Source organism: Opisthocomus hoazin, chromosome 7 (assembly GCF_030867145.1).
Source record: "Opisthocomus hoazin isolate bOpiHoa1 chromosome 7, bOpiHoa1.hap1, whole genome shotgun sequence".
Taxonomy (NCBI): domain Eukaryota; kingdom Metazoa; phylum Chordata; class Aves; order Opisthocomiformes; family Opisthocomidae; genus Opisthocomus; species Opisthocomus hoazin.
Window position 1 is genome coordinate 3,537,217 of NC_134420.1, and position 23,502 is coordinate 3,560,718.

At 38.4% G+C, this 23,502-nt stretch overlaps 1 protein-coding gene across 1 annotated transcript in view; it reads left to right on the top strand.

Moving 5' to 3' along the window:
• Nucleotides 1-23,502, top strand: part of SHANK2 (SH3 and multiple ankyrin repeat domains 2) — a 331,195-nt gene that overhangs the window by 45,485 nt on the left and 262,208 nt on the right. Inside the window, exon 10 of the mRNA XM_075425300.1 lies at nt 11,464-11,530. Within this exon, the coding sequence (XP_075281415.1) occupies nt 11,464-11,530 (67 nt within the window). The remainder of the gene's footprint in view (nt 1-11,463; nt 11,531-23,502) is intronic.

Genomic DNA, 23,502 nt, shown 5'->3' on the forward strand with positions numbered 1-23,502 from the left:
AGGATTATGTAATAACTGGCTTCTGATGGCTCTTTCCAGCTTGAGCTAGATTTTCCCGTGGAATGAGTCTGTAATTGTAAATGTGCGTGTATCACACTGTTTGCTTTTTCTTTTCCATATTAATTATTAAAACTCGAATGCAGAAAAACACATCTTACTTGAGAATGACTTGCTAGATGGCATTTTAGCAGAGAAGCAGAAAGAAGAGTAATTTTTTCTAATCTACTTCTAGAATAGAAATAGACATTAAATTTCCTAATGTATTCAGCGACCATGGAGGAAGCTTAATACGATCTACACAAAGTAGGGTAACCTAAAAATCTTAGTGAATTCTTATCTAAAGAAACAAGAGGAAATAAGAGAATGCCATGAAGCAACAAAGTTGTGCCTGGAATGAATTTGCCTGCGTGTTCCTTTTTTGCTTCCTGACATGTTTTGCGGTAACTTTCGTCGCCTTGCCCGCGTGTTCAGTTTGATGCTTTCTGGCAAGCTGGTTCTTGCATAACAACAGATCCTTTTGTCATAGGAGTTGGGTTTGCATTTCAAAGCCGAGAGAGCGAGATGGTTTAGGAAGTGATTTGCTTGCATGTTGGGAGGAAAGAACTTACATTTTAGCTCTTGGTGTCCATGCAGGCTTAGTTTAATCGGAAGGTATTCAGTCGTGGCTTATTCAAGAAAAAGAGTAGTTAAGTTTTAAGAATGCAGTTTTGCATGTTCATGAAAGGACAATGTAAAATAAAATGCAGGTTCTACTTTCTGGATCATACTAAGGTTACTGGAAAATGAACCAGGCTGCCTAAAGGCATTTCAGGTGTTGGTCAGAGTCCTGCTAAGACAGCACTGCAGGACATAAAGAGACTAAAAGGAGGTCATTCAGCATGATAGCCTTCTCTTAATTTGGGCTTGATTTCACTAAGCTAGTCAGCTCTGGCACCATTTCATGGCTACTGAGTGCATTTCAGAAGACCCGCAGGGGCTGTAAAATCTCTTGCAAGCAAAACCAGCATTTTAGTAAAGAATATGTGCCAGGACTGTTACGCTTGCAGTGTTCTTTTTTGATAGTACTCAGCTAAATACATACGGTGTATTTGGATGCACATTGTTGTATATTTGCTTATTTAAAAAAAAGGAGTTGCTCAAAAATATTTAGGGTAAAATCCTAGTTCCTTTGAAGTGGATAAAAGTCTGTTTGATTTCACTGGGGTGAAACTGTGTTCTCGTGGTTAGGATTGTTTCAAAGCCATGCTGCTGAATCTTTCTGTATCATCTATTCTACTGAATATAATTATTTTTTATTAACATTTCCGATTTTAGTACTGTGCTGTTCTTTTAAGTTCTAGAAAGTTGCACACTGCATTGCAACAAATAACTTGAGTTACACAAAGTCTTTAGCTACTAATAGACAATTAATGCAATTAGCTGAAAACAAGATGCTTTCTCTTCTGAGCGAAAACTTCGCAAGAGTTTTGGGAGGCAAAAGCAGTGCTGGGGAGACTGTGGTTGTGATTTTTATTCTGTTTCCTGAGCAGAGTACGAGACTTTGTTGAAGCCCCTACAGTAGCGGCTGCTGCAGAAGTGTCTTTGTCGCTGCCCAGCTGGGACATGGACCTTCTCCCACCCATTGCAGGGCACTTTCCACGAGGCTTAGGCTCCAAGAATGTGGAGAACGCTTAGATCTTAGTGCTGCATGTAGCAATACGTGAAGTTTAACAACCTAGTCATTGGCTGCTATGAAAAAATTGCCCGGGTACCAGTGTGAGGTGGTCTCAAAGCCAGGGAAGCCGTCGAGATTGCTTGGAGGGCTTATGTAAGGGACTGCACCCAGCACAGCCAAGCTGCCTCCCGCTACGCTGTGCAAAGTGTGAGTGCTTTGACCTTAATACTAAGGCGAAGTGGTCGTGGCAAGCCTTTGTTTAAACAGTGCTAAAATGATCAAGGGAATGATGAAGAGCCTCAAAGAAGTATTGGCCCTTTCCCATAATTTATATATTCAGATGCTAAAACTAGTTGTTGAGCAAATGTAAGGTATCTATTTTAAGGTACTGCATGTCAATATCTGACTACAGATGGCTTCATGAATCATACTTGGAAGAAGGAAAATGTTAGACACTAAGATATTGTTGCTAAGAGATTTTTGTACACAGTATGCTAACATGTGCTGGCAAATTTCGGAACAGTAGCAGCAGCATGCTCTTGGAGAAAAAAATTTCAGTGGTGAAGAAACTGTCTTCAAAGGACTATTTAAAGGATACTAACATTATTGTGCTTTGTTGTATCAAGAACTGATGAAGATGAAATTGTCTTTCAAGCAGATAAGGTACAGAAAACATCCAAAAGGTAAAGCTAATCCTGCTATCTGATGAAATAGAAAGTGGAGGCTAGAAAGTAAAAGAAAAGGAAATATACTTTGGGGGTTAAATTAAGCAAGTTTTGAGAAGATTAAAGGTGATGGTTGCTTATACTTTGCCATCTACTGGACATCAGACATATTAATATACAAAGTTAGTTCCTTTCAAAATGCAGAATATTAAGCTTGTATTACATTATATAATTAAAATTGTGAGGAGTTATTCTCTGTCCAGGAAAGGAGCATGTGTGAAAATGCTGAGTACGATTTTCTACTTGTATTCTTTCATAACATGACTATAGAGTACTTTAGGAAAATTGCCATCATTTTATTGTCCTGGTAGAGAATGTGGGTTATTTCTGCATGTAATATAAGTTCTTACTGACTTATTTAAAGAAAAAAAAAAGTTTTACTGCTTTTTTATGTGTATCTTATTCATCTTATTTCAGTGAGTTTTACTGAAACTTGAAAATGTTGCACATGAAATAAAGTTTCAAATTGTTAAAATCACTTGTATCAATTAATTTTCTTTTAACTACTAAAGCCTTTAATTTCTGATAGATTTTCAGCCAAAACTTTATCTTATTATGTGTACAAAATATTACACAACTAGAAACTTCTCAAAATACTAATTTGATTTTGACATATTTTTAATTAGATGTATTACATCTCAACTTCAAAACTGATTACTTTTTAATAAAGTTTTAGAGTATAAATGCAAATGTGTGTCTCCATAATGTAGACATATGTATCTTCTTGAGGTCATGTTTCATGTCATCCGTATTGTATGTATTGAGGAGCGCTGTTAGAAAAAGAGAGTTAGTGATATTAATAGTATATTAATCAAGCATTTGGTTTTATTTTATAATGAGGTGAATTAAGAAGCTTCCTCTGGTTTTATTTTACAATGTTGTAGGCTCAAAGTCAAAAATCAACTGTAATCAATACAACTATAAAATGTGGGCTGGTACTTTGCCCTTTGATTTTGGAAAGTAAAATACAGATTTCATGATGATTCAGCATTTCTAATTTAGATTATGTAGTTATTGTGCAGTATAGAAAAAAACCCTTTGGTTGTGTTTAATGAGTTCTCTAATGTCTTCTCTAATTGGAAAGACCTAAAGTCTGTGTTGTGATTTGAGCTCAGAATCATACTTGTCAAATTGTTTTGCTAAAGACTGAAAGACGTTTTGCTAACACAGAAGAATGTATTTCCAAAGGAAGTTGAGTTCTAGATATGTTCTTGTATTTATTGAATAAATAATCATACCTGCATGTACCAGCTCTCTGAAATTGTGTAAGAGACCGATAGTGTTTGATCAGTACATTTTTCTCCCCACACCTATGGAAATTTGGAGCGCAGATTGCTTCTTGCTTTTCCAAACCGAACTCCATCTGTACCACTGAACAGAGTTTTAAAATCTACATGCTGCTCATATATAAGAGCAATGAATGTATATCAATTTAAGATTTTTTTTTTTCTTTTTTTCTGGAGTCTGCAGAGAGTGCTGCATGATTTTGTGTCACTGTTTGTCAGGGATGGAACCTCATGGTGCTGTGTGCTACACGGGCATGCACAGGCATACAAGAGAGCAGGGTCTTTGCACTTAACAACCTAAATTCAACTTTCTGATGTCCTGGTAGATGACTGCTGCATACTTGATGGTACACAGTGACAAACTTCAAAGTGGCATTAGACTCCAAAAAGCCTTTACATCTTTGTTTTATTAGGGAGAGCTTTTCTTTCAAGAGGACACAACAGAAATAAGTTGAACTATGTTGCCTTTTCATTGCCCCACAGTAAGCACCATTAGATTTTCATATCAAGTTAAAAAAGTGTCTATGTGCAAAGGTTGTGATTATAATGGAATGGTTTAGAGTTTGCTTTACTGTTGGGTTATCACCTTGTTCTTGGTATTGCAGCTAATGGGTGAATTGTTGATACGATTTTTGTCTGGAAACTTGTGCTTCTTAAGAATGATAACACTTATTTTTAATATTGAGAAAAGATGTCCTAATTATGGCACATTGAAGAGCTTTTCAAGTGGTCTTTTTGTTAAGGAAGTGATACCAACCATCCCTCCTGAAGGCACTTGTGTTGATTTCTCACGAGTCTCTCCTGAATGTGAATCCTATTGTGTAATGGCTGTGACTGCTTCAGTGGTGTTTCATTGCTTAAATAGTATAGTCCTTAGTGGCACAATAAATAATTTATCATTTTTTAAGTCTCTGATTTAAGTGGAAGGCAATTTCAGGAGAGTCTTATGGTTACAGTCCCATTGGCAGGGTTGCATCACCCCTTCCTTCCAGTTCCACCTGAAGGTGGGAGCACGTAGGGTAGATGTACCTCAGAGTATATCCTGTATGTCCGTCTGCGTTTCCGCTGCTGAGACTGAGCAAAGTCAAGACTGAAGTCATGTTTTGTCCTGGGATAGAGCTGTCGCCTTTAATGTATAGTGCCGTACCTGAACTCATTGCTCTCTCAAGCTTTCTTGAAAGACCATCATTTAGTGAGCACTACTGGGTAGCAGAGACAATGGAAGGGTGAAACATCAGCCCTGAAGGAAAGAATAACGAAAATGGACTTTCACCAGAAAAGTGAAATTGTCTGGAAGGGAAGAGAAGCGGAAGAAGAAGCATGTGGGGAGGGCGGACAGTTTTATCATGAACTGTTTGTTGCGAATTGCAGCCACAGCCAGGCAGCCAAACAGCCTCCTCCGCTCTCCACTTAGGCAGAGCGTTTTAAAACCTTATGTCACTCCTGGTCTAAAATTTTAAGTGTGTGCAGAAGGAAGTGCAGCAGCCTTGATTTGGGAGTGAAACATAAATGAACTGAGAGATGCTCTTCTGTCTCTCATGCAGAAAGTTTGTCAGAGTTCATTGGGTGGATTTAAGAGGGGACAACTTCAATTTTTGTCTTTTTTGTATTGTTTCTTATTGTGTGGAGCAGTTTTTTCCAAAGAGCGATAATGTGCTATTAGTTTTGGTGCCTTTCAGCGAGTAACCTATAAAGCTTTAAAATTGTGTTTGCTACAGGCTACAAAGATCTTGCTCTAATTTAATGTAAACTCTACCAGCGGTACATTTCAAGAGCAGAAAAAATCAATTGTGAAAGGTTAGTGACAGGTAAAGTGTATACAGAATTTCCAATTTCCTGAAAGGAACGAAACACTGCATTAATCACAATCAAAAAGTCTGAATACTTGAATGTAACTAATGGATATATTGAGAACTGCATTTATGAGGCTGAAAAGATATGTTGGTGAGTCAGTGCTGCTACTTATATCTGCTCCGGAGTCTGAAAACATTATGAAACTCCGTCGCACTGAAACCTGTGACTGGACATCTGTCAGGCTTCACTGTTTACACAAAGTAGTAATGCTTTTTTTTTTTGCAATTCTTATTTGCAATTGTTTAAACTCAGTTTCTTTGGGGAACAAGCTTGAAGAAAGCAGAACTAACCAGATATGTCAAATGTTTAATTTCTGAATTGACTTCTGAGAGCCAGCTAAAAAACGTCCTGTATCCAGAGGGAACATTTCTGACTGTAAATATCAGAAAACCAGAGGATGAGAATAATGCTGTGCAAGGAGAAAGAAATACCCTCCTAAAGATGACTCTCCAGTTAGTGTCTTTCGTTCCTCACCTAGTGCCCTGTGCTGGACCAGCAATCATGGGGTGCCCTCATCTCCTGCCTGCTCCCCACCATCTCTGCACTACAGCTACTTCATTCATTCAAGTTTGTACTTCACTGAGCTGTCACTTAGTTACCATCCATAGCAACTAGCCAAGTGTCAGTTAGGCTCCTTCCCTTCTTCGCTAAACTGGTGGCAGAGCATCTGGCGTTGCCTGGCATGACAAATAGCAAGGCGCTGTAACCAGTTGCATCATTTGGAAGAAACATCTGTCTGCCAGACAGTAAGTGAGACGGCGGGGTGACTGTGACAAGCTCTGCTGCCGCCGAGGCAGAGCAAACACCCGTCTAAACACATAGCTTCTGGTCACGCTCTGCATCGCGCGCCCTGACCGTGACAGCCAGCTCTCAGCTCCGCTCCGCTGCCTTGCCCAGTGAGTCGTTAACCCACGGCTTGGTGCTTCGCAGCCCTCTGAGTGTGGCTCGGCCGTGACCTGTTTCAGCGACTCCATTAACTTTTTGTTGCAATGACATTATGAAGACAGAGTGTTGTGGAAATAGGAGATGAGACCGCCAGTCTAGCTGCATGGGCTTACCCTTTCTTTTTATTTTGTACAAAATACCTCCTACTAAGATATGTCTCTTAGTAGGAGAATACCTCTCCTACTAAGATATGTCTTCCTGCTTAGCTTTACTTTCTGCTCACTTCCCTGTTGTAAGCGTATGTACTTATTCTGGTCAGTCCTGTATGTTATCAAATGTCATTTGAAAATAATTAAATGCCTGTGTTAACGCCATTAATGGGATCAGTGAACCTTGGAGGGGAAGGAGCTGATAAATGATTCACTTTGGTTACTGTCATTCATATAAAATTGCCTCTAATTATGATTAGAAAACCCAAGGGAGTTTCCGTTCTCTGTATTGTACAGTAGAATAGATGGCAGAGATCCCAGCCACGTGTCAGGGGAGCAGATGAAGATCCTGGTCGGGGTCTGAAAGCACTGTGCTTGAACTACTTAGTCACGCTTTTCAGCTGGACTTGGATTGATACCGTGCTGTGACACCGCAGGTGCAGTCTTTCTGATTCTGGAGCTGATGCAAAGTAAACACACCCTTTAAAAATAGGGCAAAAAAAATGCATGTTTCAGTGGAAGTTGTAGATGAGCGTTTTGGTTTTTTTTAATTTTTTAGAAGATGCGTAAACAGGTTTTACTGGATTTACAGAATAACGTGACTAAGGACACACAGATTTTTGATGTAAGATAAATAATCTTCTGTGTGGCAAAAGGATGAAATGAAAGGGCATTTGCTGCAGGAATGAAAGAACCTGAATTGTGTAGTACGACTGCTGTATATGCTGTTTTTAAAAAGCTGCAGTTTTCGATGCTTCAGCAGAACAGAGCCTGTAGATAGCCTCTAGTTGTAAAGTGCTGCCTCCAGCCGTTCTCAGTAATATTTCATGTCTGTAAACATGCATGTGATGCATTTTGATGACTTGAATCCAGTTCGTACTGGAATTGGAAGAAACTTCCACTGTAGTTTTCCTGGCTGTGCCACTTTTTCACTGTCAAGAAGAGATGTCTCGTGATCCAAAAAAACCCCCAAAGAAAACCTGCTTTCCTGCCATAGCCTCTCGATAAGAAATCTAGCACTTCACTACAGAAAGTCCTGGAAAGCAAAATATGGCTATTTAAAACCATGTGAATTATGAAGCATATTTTCTGCGAAGACACTGTCGGTATTTTTTTATTCTAAAACACGAAGAAATTTACTACAATTCTAGAGCTTCAGTAAGGTTCTGATTTAGTTTTCATCTTCATCAAGGGAAGACTTTACACCCCCTTAATTTGGTTCAAACCCTGCGTCTTGTGAAGACCGTTCACTTGCCCGAATGCAGTCACCCTTACAGTTTTATCTGAACACACGATAACTTTGGTTCAGGATACGTTTTGGTGGAAGAGAGGCTGTGGTTGGTGCTTTGTAGTTTGCAACTCTAAGAATTGAATGAGTATAACTTTGTGCCTTTCAGATTTTTCTCTGTCTTCGCTTTCTCCCACACTCTTCACCCATCGAATTCAAGTGAAGTACCTTGATGTTATGCCAAGAAATATTTATACCTTTTTACTTCTTCTTGCTTTCTTTAGATCTTCACATATTTTTCCTTCATTTTTGCTGTTAGAATTTTACATGCTCTTTTTAGTGAATTGAAGTAAATTAGATTGAGAGAAATGATACCTTGAGCTTGCTGAATCTAGCGCTAGAACAATTCTCTGTCAAGCTGTCTCTTAGCTATCTGGCAATATCTTTTTTCAAGTAATAAAATGTGTTTGTCACTTGAACAGCATGTTTATACTTGAGTTTTAAAATCTACTCTATATCAAAAATTCTTGCATTTGAGTAACGTGGCTGTTGTCTAGCAAGCTGCCCATCACTGGTGAATTCCCTGTTTGAATTTTACATGCTAATTAGGGGTAATGTTGGAGAGAGGTATTGTTGCTCGATCTACACACAAGTGTTGCCTTTATGAACCTGAACCAAGCCAGGCTGCAGAATGTGAAGTTAAAGAGACAGCATTTGTACAGCTCTGCTGTTACTTTCATAGTGCTGTTTGCCAGGGACAGTCAGGAGTTACACTTTAGAAGCCATACAGAGGAGGCTGGGGGCCAGGTTCTGATACGTTATCCATGCTGAGAAGCGTTTATTTCTAGGAATAGTTCCTGGAATAATGGTGGTCTTACCAATAGTTAAAATAGTAATATTCAGATGGATAATTGCCTTTGTTGGCGATGCAGTGGCAGTCCACCAGTCTACCTCTGTCTCTGACCTACCTGATCTTTGCAGATATTATGGCATGCAGAAGTCTTATGTCATAATCTGAGAAGACACATTCTTCATTTTTTCAAGTGCCGTTTAAAAGCAGAGGTGGGAATGAGTTGAAGCGTTATTGTTGATTCATAGTAATGCATTTTGCTCCCAAGAATCCGTCAGCGTTTGAGGTAACACAACTGAGAGGTGCCCAAAGCAAAGCATTTCCTTACGGTTAATATTATAAGGAGGAAATAATTACATGATTATCACTAGAAAGTATGGTGATGTTATAAGTGGGTTAATTATTTAAAGGACAAAAATGATCATACTGCAAATGCGATGCTTGTGGCTGCCTACAGAGGATTATTTTAAAGAGCAAATATACACATATTGAGTATAACTGCTAGGTGCTGTACAAACATGGAATAAGAGTTTCTGCTATGAAATACATACAGTAATTATGTTTTCTTTTCAAGTGTATTTAGCCTTTATGTTGGATAGAAATTTCTAATGAAACAAGAAACAATTTGTCAAGAATGAAAGATAGAACTTGAAAAGCATGGCAAAAAAAAGGGGGGGAGGAACCTGGATTCAGGGCATAAACAGAATAAATGGTATGTTCAGTTGTTTGTTTTTAACTTTACTTGGTAATCTAAAACAGTTATTCTGGTAGGGTATAATACTTAAAATGTAGTAATTTCTTTAAGGTCTTGCTTGTACTTTACTAGCCAGTAGACTTTACGGCCTAAACTAAATCAGTCTGTCTCGCTTTAGACCAACTTGCTTATGACCGAAAGATAAATCAGAGATTACTTCGCTGTGTTTGAAACCATTTGTTTAAATCTGGGTCCTTCTGCAAGGATTTCCGGGGCTTCATACAGAAAGGATCAATGCGTAATGGCTTGAAGCATTAAGGACTAATACAATGGGAGTCTCAGGTCTAAAGAAAGACCTTAAAATGAAGTCACCAGGAGGGCTGTAGAGGGGAGAAAAGAGTGTGATAATCTGACTTTCAACAATCCCATCTAGTTTTATTTAGGAGTGTTGCCGTGAGTTCTTTTTTCTGAAGCAGTGCACCCATGCCTGTAGCAAAGTGTCTTCCGAGTACTGCATTTCAGTGGGACTTCTTGCAGTGTTGGGTAGGATATATGGGGAGCCCACTCCCAGCCCTACGTGGAATGCGCTAATGTCAGTAGGAGGCATTGTGTAAATAATCGACGCTGAATGAAAAGTGCAGAAAATATATGTAATTATTGTAATTTTAGGTGAAATGGATGTAATGATCATGACTCATGATTTAAGCCTGCTCCGAGTCTCCCATTTAAAGCAGATTTGGAAACTCTTAAATACATAATAGTCAAGATTTTCTGTCTCTAGTTTGTTGCTTGTGTGTAAAGTCTTCGCTTTTGAGGATTTCCATATTAGTGTGTTTTGGTTGCTGGTAAATATTAATGTCCATTCAGTTTCCTGTGGCGAGTGCAGAAATAGGGTCTTATGCTTGTGATGAGATACCACTCACAGTAACTGTGCATCATACACCTCCCTAAGAGCATTGCAGCACTTTAGTCTTCCTTTGTGTTATTCTTCATCCCTGAGGTTTGTGGAGTGGTACAAACCAGCAGGTAATCTTTCTTGGTCATCAGCTCAGATATTTCCTGGAGTTTTCAATCGTTTCTCGTGATGGACAGTAGCCCTACATCCAGGGGAATCCTTAAATAAGATTAAAAAAAATTTTTTTTTTTTTGGCTGGCTCCCTGTATATGCTGAAGCTTCAGTGAGAAAGGTGAGCCCAGCTTATTCCTTTTACCTACACCAGGAAAGCCACAGTGCCATTAGGGAACAGTACCTGTCATAATATAAAGCTGCAAAATAGAGCCAGAAAAGGCAATTGATGAATATTCAGGGCAAAAGTAGGAGAAGAAGGAAAAGGGAGGAGACAACAATGGCATAACTAAATCACTTTCCTCATATCCAGTGGATACGCGTCTCTTTTTAAGTGCATTTGGATGAGAATTGGGAATAGATCGTTACACATCTGTGTTTGACAACCAGGAAATAAATGAGAAAGAAAATTATTATATTAGAGCTGTATTTCTTAAAAAACTTTAAATTCTATGCATATGCGTAAGCTTTTCCAGTTCCTCTTTTTTTAGTCTTTTTTGGTGTCTTAGTGGTACCTTAATACCTGTAGTTCTTGGTGGTATTTCTCTGGTCATCCCACATACATTGCATTGTAGCCCCTGTTCTCATTGTTCAGGTAAGTATCGAGGCAGGAGCAATGAAAGGGGGAGAATATCTTCAATGTGTCTCTCCGAGCCTGCTCCTGTAGCATTCTCCACACATCCATATAGCTCCCAGAGCTTTGGGGACGGTGGTTTTAGTGGTCACTGCTGGTTTTGACTGCCACAGCGTGAAAAGCCCCTGTCATGGCGTTCTTAGCAAATGGGGAACTGGGGGACTGGCAGCGCTGCTGTCAAAGACATGGAGATATAATTTCTCAACATTATTTCAGAAATTTATTGCATGTAGTAGTTGCAGAATAGAAGTAATAAACAGTTATTCCGCTTTGTGAAATGAAAATAATATTTGTGTGATGTTTGTCAGTAATGTAACAGACATTTTCCTACTTAAGTGATGGCAATATATTAATTGTAACTATTTTACAATCCTCTAGGTGGCTATAATAGCGGGAAACTTTGAGCTTGCAGAGTATATCAAGAATCACAGGGAAGCTGATATTGGTAAGCAAAATATTTACAGACACTGAAAAGAAGTCATATGTGTTTTAAGATGTTGCAAAGATGTTAAATGTGATTCTATGTGAGATGTGACTACAGGGCTGATGACAGTATTTCAGGGATATTTAAAAAATAACTTTTCTTTAAAAAATGAAGGTGGGGAAAAAGCTGAAATGTTTTCAAAATATGTTCTGCAAATGTAAATTTGATAAGCAATGCAGGAGAGCGGTAGATACTTTACAAGTGTAAATTAGACAGTTTGTAACAGATTAAATACACTTCCACTTACCTGGAAGAGCTAAATTGGCTCTTTCAGGCTGTTTTGGCATCAGCCTAAAGCAGTTCTGAAGTAGGAATAATTGGTGAGAAGAAGATGATAAAGATGCTTCTCTGCAATTAAAAGAGTAAATGACTGAAGCTGTCTATCCATATCCATAGAACCCTCTCCTCTCACTGAGTTTGGGGTGTGGCACTGGATGAAGGCTAGTGACAGGCGTTAAGGGCCCGTGACAAAACACCTTAAGGCTTTTAAAAGATCTTTTTATATAGTGAGTTTTGGCATTAAAATAAAAACCAGTTTGATAAAAGTGATTTCTAACACAGTTTAATTAAAATGTATTAAAATGCTTTAGTTCAAGTTAATTAAAGTTCCCCAGGAACATTCTGAAATAGAAAGAAAAAAGGCATTCCTTTTGAAGTAGGAGGGTCTGTGGAGTCGTCTGCACTGATTTAATGTAATGTAAATCTGTGACTTGATAGTATTTAATTCACATGGAAAACTAGGCCAGCTCACATGAAATTAAGGACTGTGAAGGAATTGCTCTGGATTAAGGCCTCCTTGCCATTGCTCTTCCTGCTTGCGTATGATCTGCAGGGACATAGTTAAAAACTCTGCGCAGTAATGTGACTTCTGGTAGCACTGCGAGGCTTTCAACTCTGAGTAGTGTTCATTGAGAAAAGCAAGGACTCGTTGTGTAGAAGTTTTGCACAAAAGTCGTAAATTCTGCATAAAAGTTCGCAGTGAGTTTGGAAGGTTTTTACCTGAGATGGTGGGATAGTTCATTTCTATGTAAGAAGTCTTCATCCTTTCTGTATTTATAAACAATCTGATGTAAAAAAATTAACTAAAAATGAAGCAGTTATTCCTAATAGAGTGAGCATCGTCTTGTTGTTCATATTTACTTGTGGCTAATGGTTTTATAACTTTGTGAAGACGTTGAAATGAAAGGAAAAGGTTGTTTAGACTCAAACGCTCCCTTTATTTCTGTCACATTAGTTGTTGAAATTTTGGCTTCCTTGTAGAGTCAGAGCAGAACAAGTACTGCACATAGACAGTACACAGCATTATGTTTTGTGCTTCTCTAAATGGATTTTGTTCTCTTAAAAATAGTTGTATACAAGAAAAGAAAAAGAATGATAAAGGAGTGATTTGCCAGTATTAGTTATGCATACACGTGCAGTATGAGTAACTGTAAAGTAAAAGTAACACAGTACACTTACAAACAGCAGGCTCTAAACCGATTTGCATGAAACCACATTAATGTTAATGCCATCGTTGTTTGGACTGAGCAGTTCTGCACTACTTTTCTTTTCCCCTGACCAGTGCAGGTTCCAAGTTAGGTCAGTGTGTGGAAGAAACGGGAATGTAGTTATGAGGTAGACAGATGAGACTCAGTTCAGGCAACAAGAGACAGCCATGTGGCTGAGGCTTTAGGCAGAAAAGTTGTTGCTGACTGTAAAAACTTTCTGTGGGGTTTGGTGATTTCTAGAAAAATTCTTAGAAAATGTCTTCTGTGGGAAGATTCTCCAAATTTTCCTGATGCCTTCATTTTTCTGCTGAAAATCAGAAATACTGGTGCTTCCGTGATTCACTTGCATTTTTTTGTAAGGTGGTGGTGGATTGTACGTAACCATTTTAATTAGTACATTTGTCTTAAAGCGTAAGCGTTACATGATGTTGTTTCCTCCCAGCTAATTTAATTTAGCCAGACATTTATTTGTCCCTTAAGATTTATCACTTAAAAAAGTGAAGTTGTCAAAATGTCTGTTTCTGGAATGTCTCCCAGTTAAAAAAAAAAAAAAAAAACAACAAAAAACCGAAAAACTCAAAGAACAATACCCTGAACAGAAAACCTAAGAGCTAGTATGATGGTGAATGTGCAGAATAATATCAGCATTTAAACTCCAGCAAGTTGGCCTTTGTTTATCTCACTTGTCTGGTTATCTGCTATGTTCGTGTAGTTTGGGATGTATTCCAACATACGTCATTTGAGTAATGCACCTGCATAGAGCCCAGGGGCAACAGAGTGGGAAGGAATAGCAAAGAGCTTGAGAAGTATCCTCATGAAGACGAGACGGACAGATGATGCTAGGAAGTCTCGAGGAACGTTTTATCTTTCGTCTCTCAGAAAGTGTATTTTTGGTTAGATACTGAACCAGTTCATTAAAGCTTGTTGTTATTATTTTAGACTCATTTAATAATTAATAAGTTACAATTGTGGGAAATTCTTTGGAATATGTGCAGCTTCAGGTGGGTCTCTTTTCTGTGGAGGTTTAAGCTGGGAGATGATGACCTGTTTAGTCATTTATTAGTAAGTTTGTTGATGATCTTCACAATTATTCACAATAGCATTCATTGGAGGGAGCGGTTGGTGATGCATTGGGAAGAAATCCACATTGCTCTTGATTCATTGGAAAAAAATTCCACATCGCTCTTGGAAGATTTCTGACCTAATCTTTTAAATTTCAGTGATCATCATACACAGTATCTTTAGCTATAGATACTTTTTAAAGGCGAGCCTAATTAATATAGAGCTAAGTAATGTACATGGCAATAACACTTCTTTTAAAAAGAATCTACCTACTTTCCTGGGTACGTCATATTAAGGATGGGAAAATTTTAATTGGTGGTAGTGATTGGAGGCTGGACCTAACTTAGTAGTTTCAAGAACAGGTTTTATCTGGTGACAGAAACAAGTTTTTACATTTCTCAAAGTGAAGTATCTGAAATATGAAAAATAATATTTGCTTGAAATCTCTAATCTTTCTTGGTGAGGAACTACACTGTCCATGTCCATCTGTTTTGGCATGTGCTAATTAACATTATTCTTAAATAATTCTGTTGCCCCAAACTATTGCAGTAGGAAGTCACTTGTACTTTCAATGCAGAAGGTATTATGTGGGTGTCTTCCAGTTTGTCAGTAGTCACAAAGCTGTTTCAAGCAACGTTGCCAAAACTGCTGTAACAGCAGTAATGTGATGCTGGTGATTCATGCTCCTGTGCCATGCGTTGCGGTGAATGAGCTGCCTTGCTCAGTGGCAGAGCTCAGAGCTCAACCTTTCCGCAGGAGGAGGGAATCGCTGCCTGTGGAGTAAAGGGATGAGTCTGCAGCGAGTCGACAGCAGGAGCACTACATCTCGGTGCACTGGTCCACCAGAGCTCTGCATAAATACATACCTATGCTGAAGTGCTGGGTATATCGCTTAGTATCTATTCCACCTTTGCCTGCCAATTGTATTTCATCGGCATTTAGAGTAGAATACCGTTTTAAGCTGTATGCGAAGTCTGGGATTGTTCAGTTAAGCAGAGGCTGAATTGCATGTCTGAAAGGGAGTCTTTCTTTTCTTCCTGCCTGCCCCCCCTTGGCCTGAATCTGTGCCAGATGGTAGGGCTGAGACTATTGCTGCCATTGAGGGTGATGGAGAAGCAGCTCAGTTAGAGAATGACCAGGGTATCCTCTAGCAGTAGAAAATTCTAATTTACAGCAGAACTACTAAATCTTCGTTCTACAGATCAGATCCCACAGAGATTGTTCTTCCTTTTTCTTTTTATTTTATTATAAAGCACTTATATTAGACAAATGTGTTGAAATGCTGAAAAGCTAGACAAGTAGAAAATAAGCTTCTTTGCAATAATCATAAGACTTCACACTGTTCTGAAGAAGAAAATGTAAAAATATCTGTTTTAGAGCCAAAAAAGGCAAAAATAATCACCCGTGTTACTGGAGTAATGTGGCATCTGACTGTAAGAGAGGGATGTTTGTTTAAGGTGTGTAGTGTCTGGGTATCTCACTCAGATCTTGCCAGATAAAAACAGCTGCTTAGCGCCAACGTGAGCATACTACTTAGTCAGAGAGATGAAGTCTGTCTGCTTCCCTTTTACAGAAGCAAGATGGACTAAAGTTTGTATCCAGAACAGAAGATGTAGATGCAGTTGGCAACCTGATTAATCGAAGGAGTCCCTACCTAGTCACCTGAATACAAGGAAGAGGAGATTTTGCCAGTAGGGTTTCTCAGCTGCGTAAAATGGTGCTGTGGAGGCCATTCAGTTGGCCACGCTGAGTGTGTTTCTAGTAGATAAGGTCTTTTAAGGTTTCAAAACCATCAGGAGAAGTCAGAGCTGGTAGATGTAATGTGAGACAGCTCTGAACAGCAGCACTTTAGTTGAAGAGCATGCATCACGTCGGTCCTACCTGCCTCCCTCCCTCCGTCCGCGTTGTTTCTTCCGTCTGGAGAAAGCCTCATTTCTCTCCCATCATCATTCTGGATGGGTGCAGCTCTCTGTCTCTTGGATAACTTCACAGAGGAAGGTCATGATTGAAATGAGGGGCGATCCGTGGAAGGAGGAGACCTGGAATCCAAACCTGCTGACTCTTCTCATGACTCTGATCTGTGGTGCGTAAACGTTCAGGCAAGGCTGCACGTGAAGCAGTTACATTCCTTTTTGGCTGTAAGCCCTTTTGTCTCCCAGCAAAGTGGAGTGTTGTAGAATCTCTTCCGCTTGGCCGTGATACCAGCAGAAAAATCTGTTAGTTATTCTGTCCTATTAAAAAAATTGACCTTTTCCTCTGAAAGTACCACACTGTGTGGGTTCTCTCACACATGCTCCCCTTTCTTCTATCAGCAAGGTGCTTCTTCCTTACCTTGCTCCTTTTCTCACCATCAGTTTCCAGTTAGTCTTTCCATCTCAGGTAGCTCATTAGCTGTCTGGGTGACCAGTTTGTCGAAACCGTGGCATGAAAAGCATTTAGCCCAGAGAACTATTTATTTGACTTGGTGCTGCCATTTTCAGAAACAAACTGAGGGGAAAAAAAAAGGCTTTGCAAGTGATTCCTGTGGCTTAGTACAACAAAAGGCACCTTGCTGTCACTAACAGAGAAAGTTCACATTAGTCTGATTTCAGACAAGGATGCTGCAGTTTTGCAAGGATAAATCATACATAAAAGATAGAGGATTCAGAGGTGAGGACAAAAGGGTATCAGTATAGGATTAAAAACAAGATCCAGATTTCACTGTATTTATTTCTTTCATGAGGTTCTAAACATCAGGGAATCCCTTTTGTTTTCTTGACAGATGTTTGAAAGGTGAATGAAAATTGCTGTATCATTTAAAAAGTAATCCTATTTGAAAAAAATTAAAATAATATTTTTCATAAAGCAAGAAAACCCATTACCATAAGGTACTTAGAAACTTGTTTTACAAGCAGTATGAAATACTTGGTATAGCTTCCCAGATTATTTCAGTTCATCATGCCCCCAAATGAGTTTTTGAGGAATAACAACAACATTAAAGCAGCTTATTTTAATTATCACTTATCTTGAAGGTCTTTGGAACACAGAAGTATCTTGCAGCTCAGTGATTATTGTTCCATCTTCTTTTCTGCTTTGAGGAAGGCATGACATATACTCCTGATGTACAGCACAGCAGTTACGCATCATTTAAAAAAAATAGTAATGTCCCACCTTAAACATCTTTTTTTTAACTAGCTGTAGCACATTTATAATTTATTTTACTTTATGCATGTATTTATTGCAAACTAAGAGAAAGTAATGGATTAAAAGATGTGATGAATAGAAAAGTTAATCCCTGATTGTTTTCATCCAGTCTGCAGCTGTCTGTGAGTAAATGAGCACAGCAGATTTAGGAAGCATTTGCTTTACAGAATTTACTATGGCTTCTATAGGATGGAGGTACAAAACGCAATCATATATGTAAGAATATTGAAGCTTCCATTAGATACAGATATGCAGATATTAAGTATGTTGCAAGCTGATAATCCTTTGACTTGGATAACCTATTTTTAAATCTCTCTTTTGCCTTGGTTCTTTGAGATGAGATGAATTTTCAGATGGATTAAATGACATGGGTTGTTCTTCTTCAAGTGAACAAGGTTTGTTTTATACTGTACATCTTGTCCTTCAGCAGCTCTGAAACTAGAAGCAATAGGATTCTTTTGTTTTATTTTTGTTTGCTTTTTCCTTTAGAAAAATGAAACACATTGAGCTGGTGTGCGAGTTTTTGGTAGTTGATTAGCAGACTAACTAATACTTGGATACTGTTGCTAGGCTTCAAGTCAGAGTTCCTGTATTCCTCTATAATTATACAGAGATATGTGTATCTGATGGTTTGTCTGTGCTTTCACATGGCTTTTTTTTTTTTTTTTTGAATATTGCAAATCTGCTAATATGGTAGGCTTATCCTTTAAAATATACGTATTCCACGTTGGGCAATTGCTTTTAAATAAAATATTTTTCCAGTAGAAGTATTTATTTTTATTGCAGTAGTGACTGTAAACATCTTAAGAAACATGCATTTTATTGTAGAATAGACAGAACAGGTCTTTCAAAACACAAGGATATTAGTTGGTTTGTAGTAAAATTGCTTTTCTAACCCATTTTGTTTAATTAGATCAGAGTGATTGAGGTCAGCAATCTTGGTTTTTCAGCTGCAAGTGTTTCTATTAAGTGCTCGCCAGACCAATGAATATTCTGTTTGTTTACTTATTTATTTTGGTTTGGGAAATCATTTAGTAATTTTTATTTTCATAAATAAAATGCCTGCAGAATACTTCTCAAGTTAGGGGAAACCATATTTAGAAAGATAAAAGCAGAAACAAGAAAAGGCAGTAAATCAAGAGACTTAAAAATCTGCAAAACTGTCAGCAGCATGCAAAGACTTGTTCTATTTTTATCGCATGTTACTTAATAGAAGCAAAAGGGACACAAGCACGTATTACAATCTGCGTATTTCTTATTTGAATGTAAATAACACTAACCTGTTTCATATGCTAGCGGGCATTTTGACGTGGAAAAAGGATGATATTAGTGTAATCAGGATGGCAAAGACACCGAGATCTTCACTGCCCACATTTTAAATGCATATTGTTTGATAGATTGTCATAATCCTATGTTTGCTTTTGTGGTTTCTTTCAAATAACTCTGCTAAATTAATAATTATTTCTCATAGAAGAAAAAAAACACCTTTACATCAATGACTTTTAAACTGGGCTACAACCAAATGAATATTGATAGGTATGAAATAAATTTGTTGCTGTTATCTGTTTTTTTCTGAAGGGTTGCAAAGAGTAGAAGGTCACATGCTCAGTCTTGAGCAAACAAATTGGAAAACTGGCAATTGTGATCTATTAATGTAATTACATTCCAAAATGTAGGACAGAGCTTGAAAATCTTACAGTAGTTTTCTTTTTCCCTTTGATCCCAAGTAATTTTTTTCTGTGTGTGTATTGGTACAAAATTGTGCCGTAACTAGTTTTATTTTAAAGTTTAAACTTTATTTTTGGAAGTTGATTATTCTCGTTGGCCTTTGAAGTTTGGTGTATTCTGTGCATATAACGTGTAACTGCTTGCAGAGAAATGCACATTATGTAGTGCCATGGTCATTGCCTGTGATTCCTTAGGCTTGCTCTAAATTTTGAGCAGGAAAGTAAGGAGAGAACTGTTACAGTGACATATGTAACTGCTGATAGAAGTACAGTAGATTTTGGAATGATTTGGCCTAGTTTTGTAATCCAGTCAGTAGTGTGTCCTTGGCACCTACCAAGTGGGCAATGATTGCCACAGCTACTTTTCTTAGAGTTTATTGTACAGACTGAACAAGAAACACCTTGAAACTGAGCTGAAAATAAACTACCGGAGGAACCTCAGGCCATCTTCAGTGCCCTTGAGCTAGTTTTGGTCTTGGGCAAGAACTCGGTGGTCTGAGCCATGGGTGCAGGTCACACAGGGCTCTTGCTGGCTTATCCACGTCTTCTTCCTAGAGATGTTTGAGATATTCGGGAAGGTGGCAGAGGAAGGCGGGGGGAAGGAAGGAGGAGAACTGGTAGGTGTTTGGGTCTCGCCCCAATCTTCATACTCAGACCCAAATGGTCTGTCTCATGGAACTGTCTCCAGGATCTCCAGCTCCCGCTTCCCCCAAATCTGGCTTCTCGCTAGCTCCTCATCAGGAGGAAAGCTTCTCACCTTCTCTGCTCCTTCTAGGCTAGGACCATTATATCCAGTGATTGGGAGCTGTGGTTGTTTTGGTAATGTTTGTATCATCAGTGTGCAGTTTCATCAAGGGGTAGGGTGAAGTTACCTTTCCCAAGTCCTTGGAGGATACGCATGCCATAAGGCATGGCCCTTTCACTGATACTGGCTTTTCTGGCTTTTGTTTTCTTTGATAGCTTTCACTGACTTGACACCACTGAGGTAGCATGCAGGGGAGTAAAATCAGAGGCCGTGCACAGAACTAGTGCAGGTCGCTGAATTAAAAAAATGAAGCTGTATAGCATAATCGGTGGGAAAAATGAGTATATCAGGGATAGTTGCTCTGACTAGGAACAAAAATAGTATGAATTTTCGTGTATTGAACAGGTTATCAAATGTATAAGATTATTTTCTTGCTTTAGAAAAAAACAAAGTAATTGAGTGGATTGTACTATCCTCAAAAATTCTGGTGAAATACATGAAAGAATAATGCCATTGCACTAAACAGGCAGATCAAGGGTCATGTTATGAGCAGACAGCAATGCAGGTACCCCAGAACTCTCCAATGCTGAAATTTCGAACTAATATTTCAGCCACACTGGAGCTTAGGAAAATGATTTTCGGGTACTCCGAAACTGTGACATTCACAGTTTTGTTCAGCTTGGTGGCTGGATCATTCTAACCCCTGTAGCTCCCCTTGCAGTCACTGGAAGTGGTCAGCGGATGACCTGTCCCTCAGGAGCTTGCTTTCCAATTCAGTCTTCTGGACAAGGTGCCTGATCCTGCACCAGGGTCTCTTCGGGGAACCAGGGCAGGTGCTGGAATAATTTAAGGAGCTGAATTAAGCTGAGGGCATCTAAAAAGCAAGTAGTACTTTTGAGTTTATATGAGATCTGAAATTAGGTCTGCAATCTCTGATTCATTTTTATAGGTCATAGATCATAAAATTGGGAGAGATTTATGTGATCATGTTGTCTGACCTTCTCCATAGGGCAGATTTCAGAATTTATATTAACTGATTCCTGCTTGAACTGGATTATAACTAGAAAAAACATATTGTTGTGTTAAAGACCTGCAATAATCTAAGCGGGATTTGGAACATTGTATCCTAAACTTGCGATCTGATGGTTTTGGATCCATTTGATAATTGTTGTAGAGTTGATTACCCCTTCATTAGACAGATATATCTTGTTTCTAGGATCAGCTTGTCTGGCTGTAGCAACTGGAGCCTGAGTATAGCTCAGTCTTCTCGCCTCTGCTGCGTCTGTGCTCACATTCCTCCTCTAAAGCCACTCAGCGACAAGGAGCTGATCTCAACTCTTAGAGAGGAAGAACTCTGAGGAGGAGATGTAAAACTTGAATGGAGGTGTAAATTGAACATGAGAAGCTGCCATGGCCTTTGTGGTTTTTGTTTCTATTGCCGTTTCAGTATTACCTGAAGCGCCTTTCTGCTATCTTTTCTCAGGGTCCGCTAAAATCTGTATCCTTAAGGTTTCTAGAATTGTGCTTTATTTTAAGAGTTATACCCTTTGGAAGTGTGTGATCAGTGCATTTCAATCGTGATATATACAGGTCTCTGTAAAAGAACAGGAGGGTTTGGGTGGCAATACTGATATTAGAGTGAGATGAGGCAGGGAGCCTTCAGTGCAGCTGTAAGATGTGAGGCAGCCCAACAAGGGATAGCACAGAACAGAAATTGTTTGAAGTGTGTCACAGAGAATTCTAGTACTCCTGAAAAGTTAATGTATTTCCTTTAAATCGTTTTTCAACATGAGCCTCAAGAGCTCTCTAAGATTGTGTCAAATGCTATGCGGGATTTCGAACAGTGAAACAGCGAAGCCAGGTCAAAAATAGACAAAGGACAAATGGAGAAACAGATGTGTGCAGAATCCCATGGCTTTCTATTTCTCCTGTATACAATGGTGAGAATACAGGCAAAAGAGATGAAAGAACATCAAATAAATACTAGCGTTTAAAAAAAAAAAAAGAAAAGGAAAAATAGAAATTGATCAAAATAGCCATGAATGCTTCCTGAAGAAAATTCCTCTGTTTTCCAAAGTAAATACAGAGGTGGATTGAAGAAAAAAACAAAAGGGAGTGGAAGGAAAAAAAAAAAGAAACTCTCAATATAATATAGGTGCTTATGCTGAGCACTTCATCACACGTCTTTTTATGCACTCAGTAATTTCCTTTATGTAATTAGGCTACCAGTAGGCTACAAAGTTAAGACTAATGGCACAAAGGTGGATTTGTAACTTCTGAATAGGTGGATTTTTATGTGCCAATGTGTATCTTAATCGTTGCATTATTGAAAATAATTAGGTTCAATATAACTCCCATTTGGGGGAAGGAGCATCTTCCATGGACTAATTGAATCCGGGTGAGGATAGCCTTCCAAGTACAGAAGCAACTTGGTTACACTGGCAATCATATAAAAGAAGTATTTGTATGAATAAAAAAATTTGTATAAATATAAAACTAAGTATTTGTGTGAGCTTAGTGATTGCAAGGATAATATTTTTCTTTTAGATGGGTTCAAATAACTGTTTAAAGGTGTGCTTTTCCCATACTAGCTGATTTTCTCCATTGTGAACAGATTTATTTCAGTGACTCCCTTACTTGGAACTCCTCTTTCTCTTATGCTGAATTTATATTTATATCATTTTTAACAGCTAAACATACTTGTTTTCTTCCAGACTAGATTACTTATCAAAATGAAGTTGATGTTACATTTTCCATTCAATATACAATGGTTTGGCAGTTTACCTTGAGAACGGAGGCTTCATTGAAAAAAATTGTTTTAATATCTTATGAATAATCTCATCTTCACAACAAGGTATTAATTTCAGAATTTTCGTGAAAATTGATCTGGTAACATGGAAAGGAAAACAGCATCCTCGTAGAAGACCGTTTGTTGTAAAATTATAGATGAGGCTTGATAAAGGCAGAGGCTCTGAAGCATACTGCTTTGTAATGAGTGTAATATTTCACACCGTATTTCACACTGTTCACAATATTTCACACGGTTGCTGTTACTCCATTTATATCTCCATCTCCTGGGCTGTGTCTGAGTTGACAGTCTTTCCCTCAGAGTTCAGGATAAGCTGTATCTTTTTGCAGTTGAGGTTTTGTCACACCGTGGAAAATATCTTCAGAGTAAACACGTTCGGAGTATTTGGATCATATCTGCTGAGGATCTTGGACAGAGAAGTCCAAGGCCACTGAAACTACTTGAACCTTTTCTGTCATTCCCTCTCTATTTTAATGAGCTCCTGTTTGGAGGTTTTTTTTTTTTCTTTTTTTGTCTCTTTTGTTTCATTGCCAGATGTCCACTTTATTGACAAAGAGATGTTTTAGATGATTTTCCTGTACTTTGCAGTTCTAAGGGCAGCTGAATCGAAAGGATCTCTTGTTTACTGGTTTCTATGGTTCTCTCCAGTCACAAGTGGCAGTCCTAAAGGACGTGTATGTTGTTTGTTACAGTAACAGTTTTTTAAGGATATCAGAGAAATAATTACTTTGGACTTATCTGGCTTGGTGTATTTTATTTCTAAACATAGAAATGTAAGACAGAATGTATGGGTGGCACATGTTGTTAACGGATGACAATTTTAATCTCTTCAATTTCCAAGTTAACTGGTTAGACAAAGTTTTATTTACTAGCCTGTCCAAACCTATTTTTGTATTTGGATGTAACTATAAATACTAATA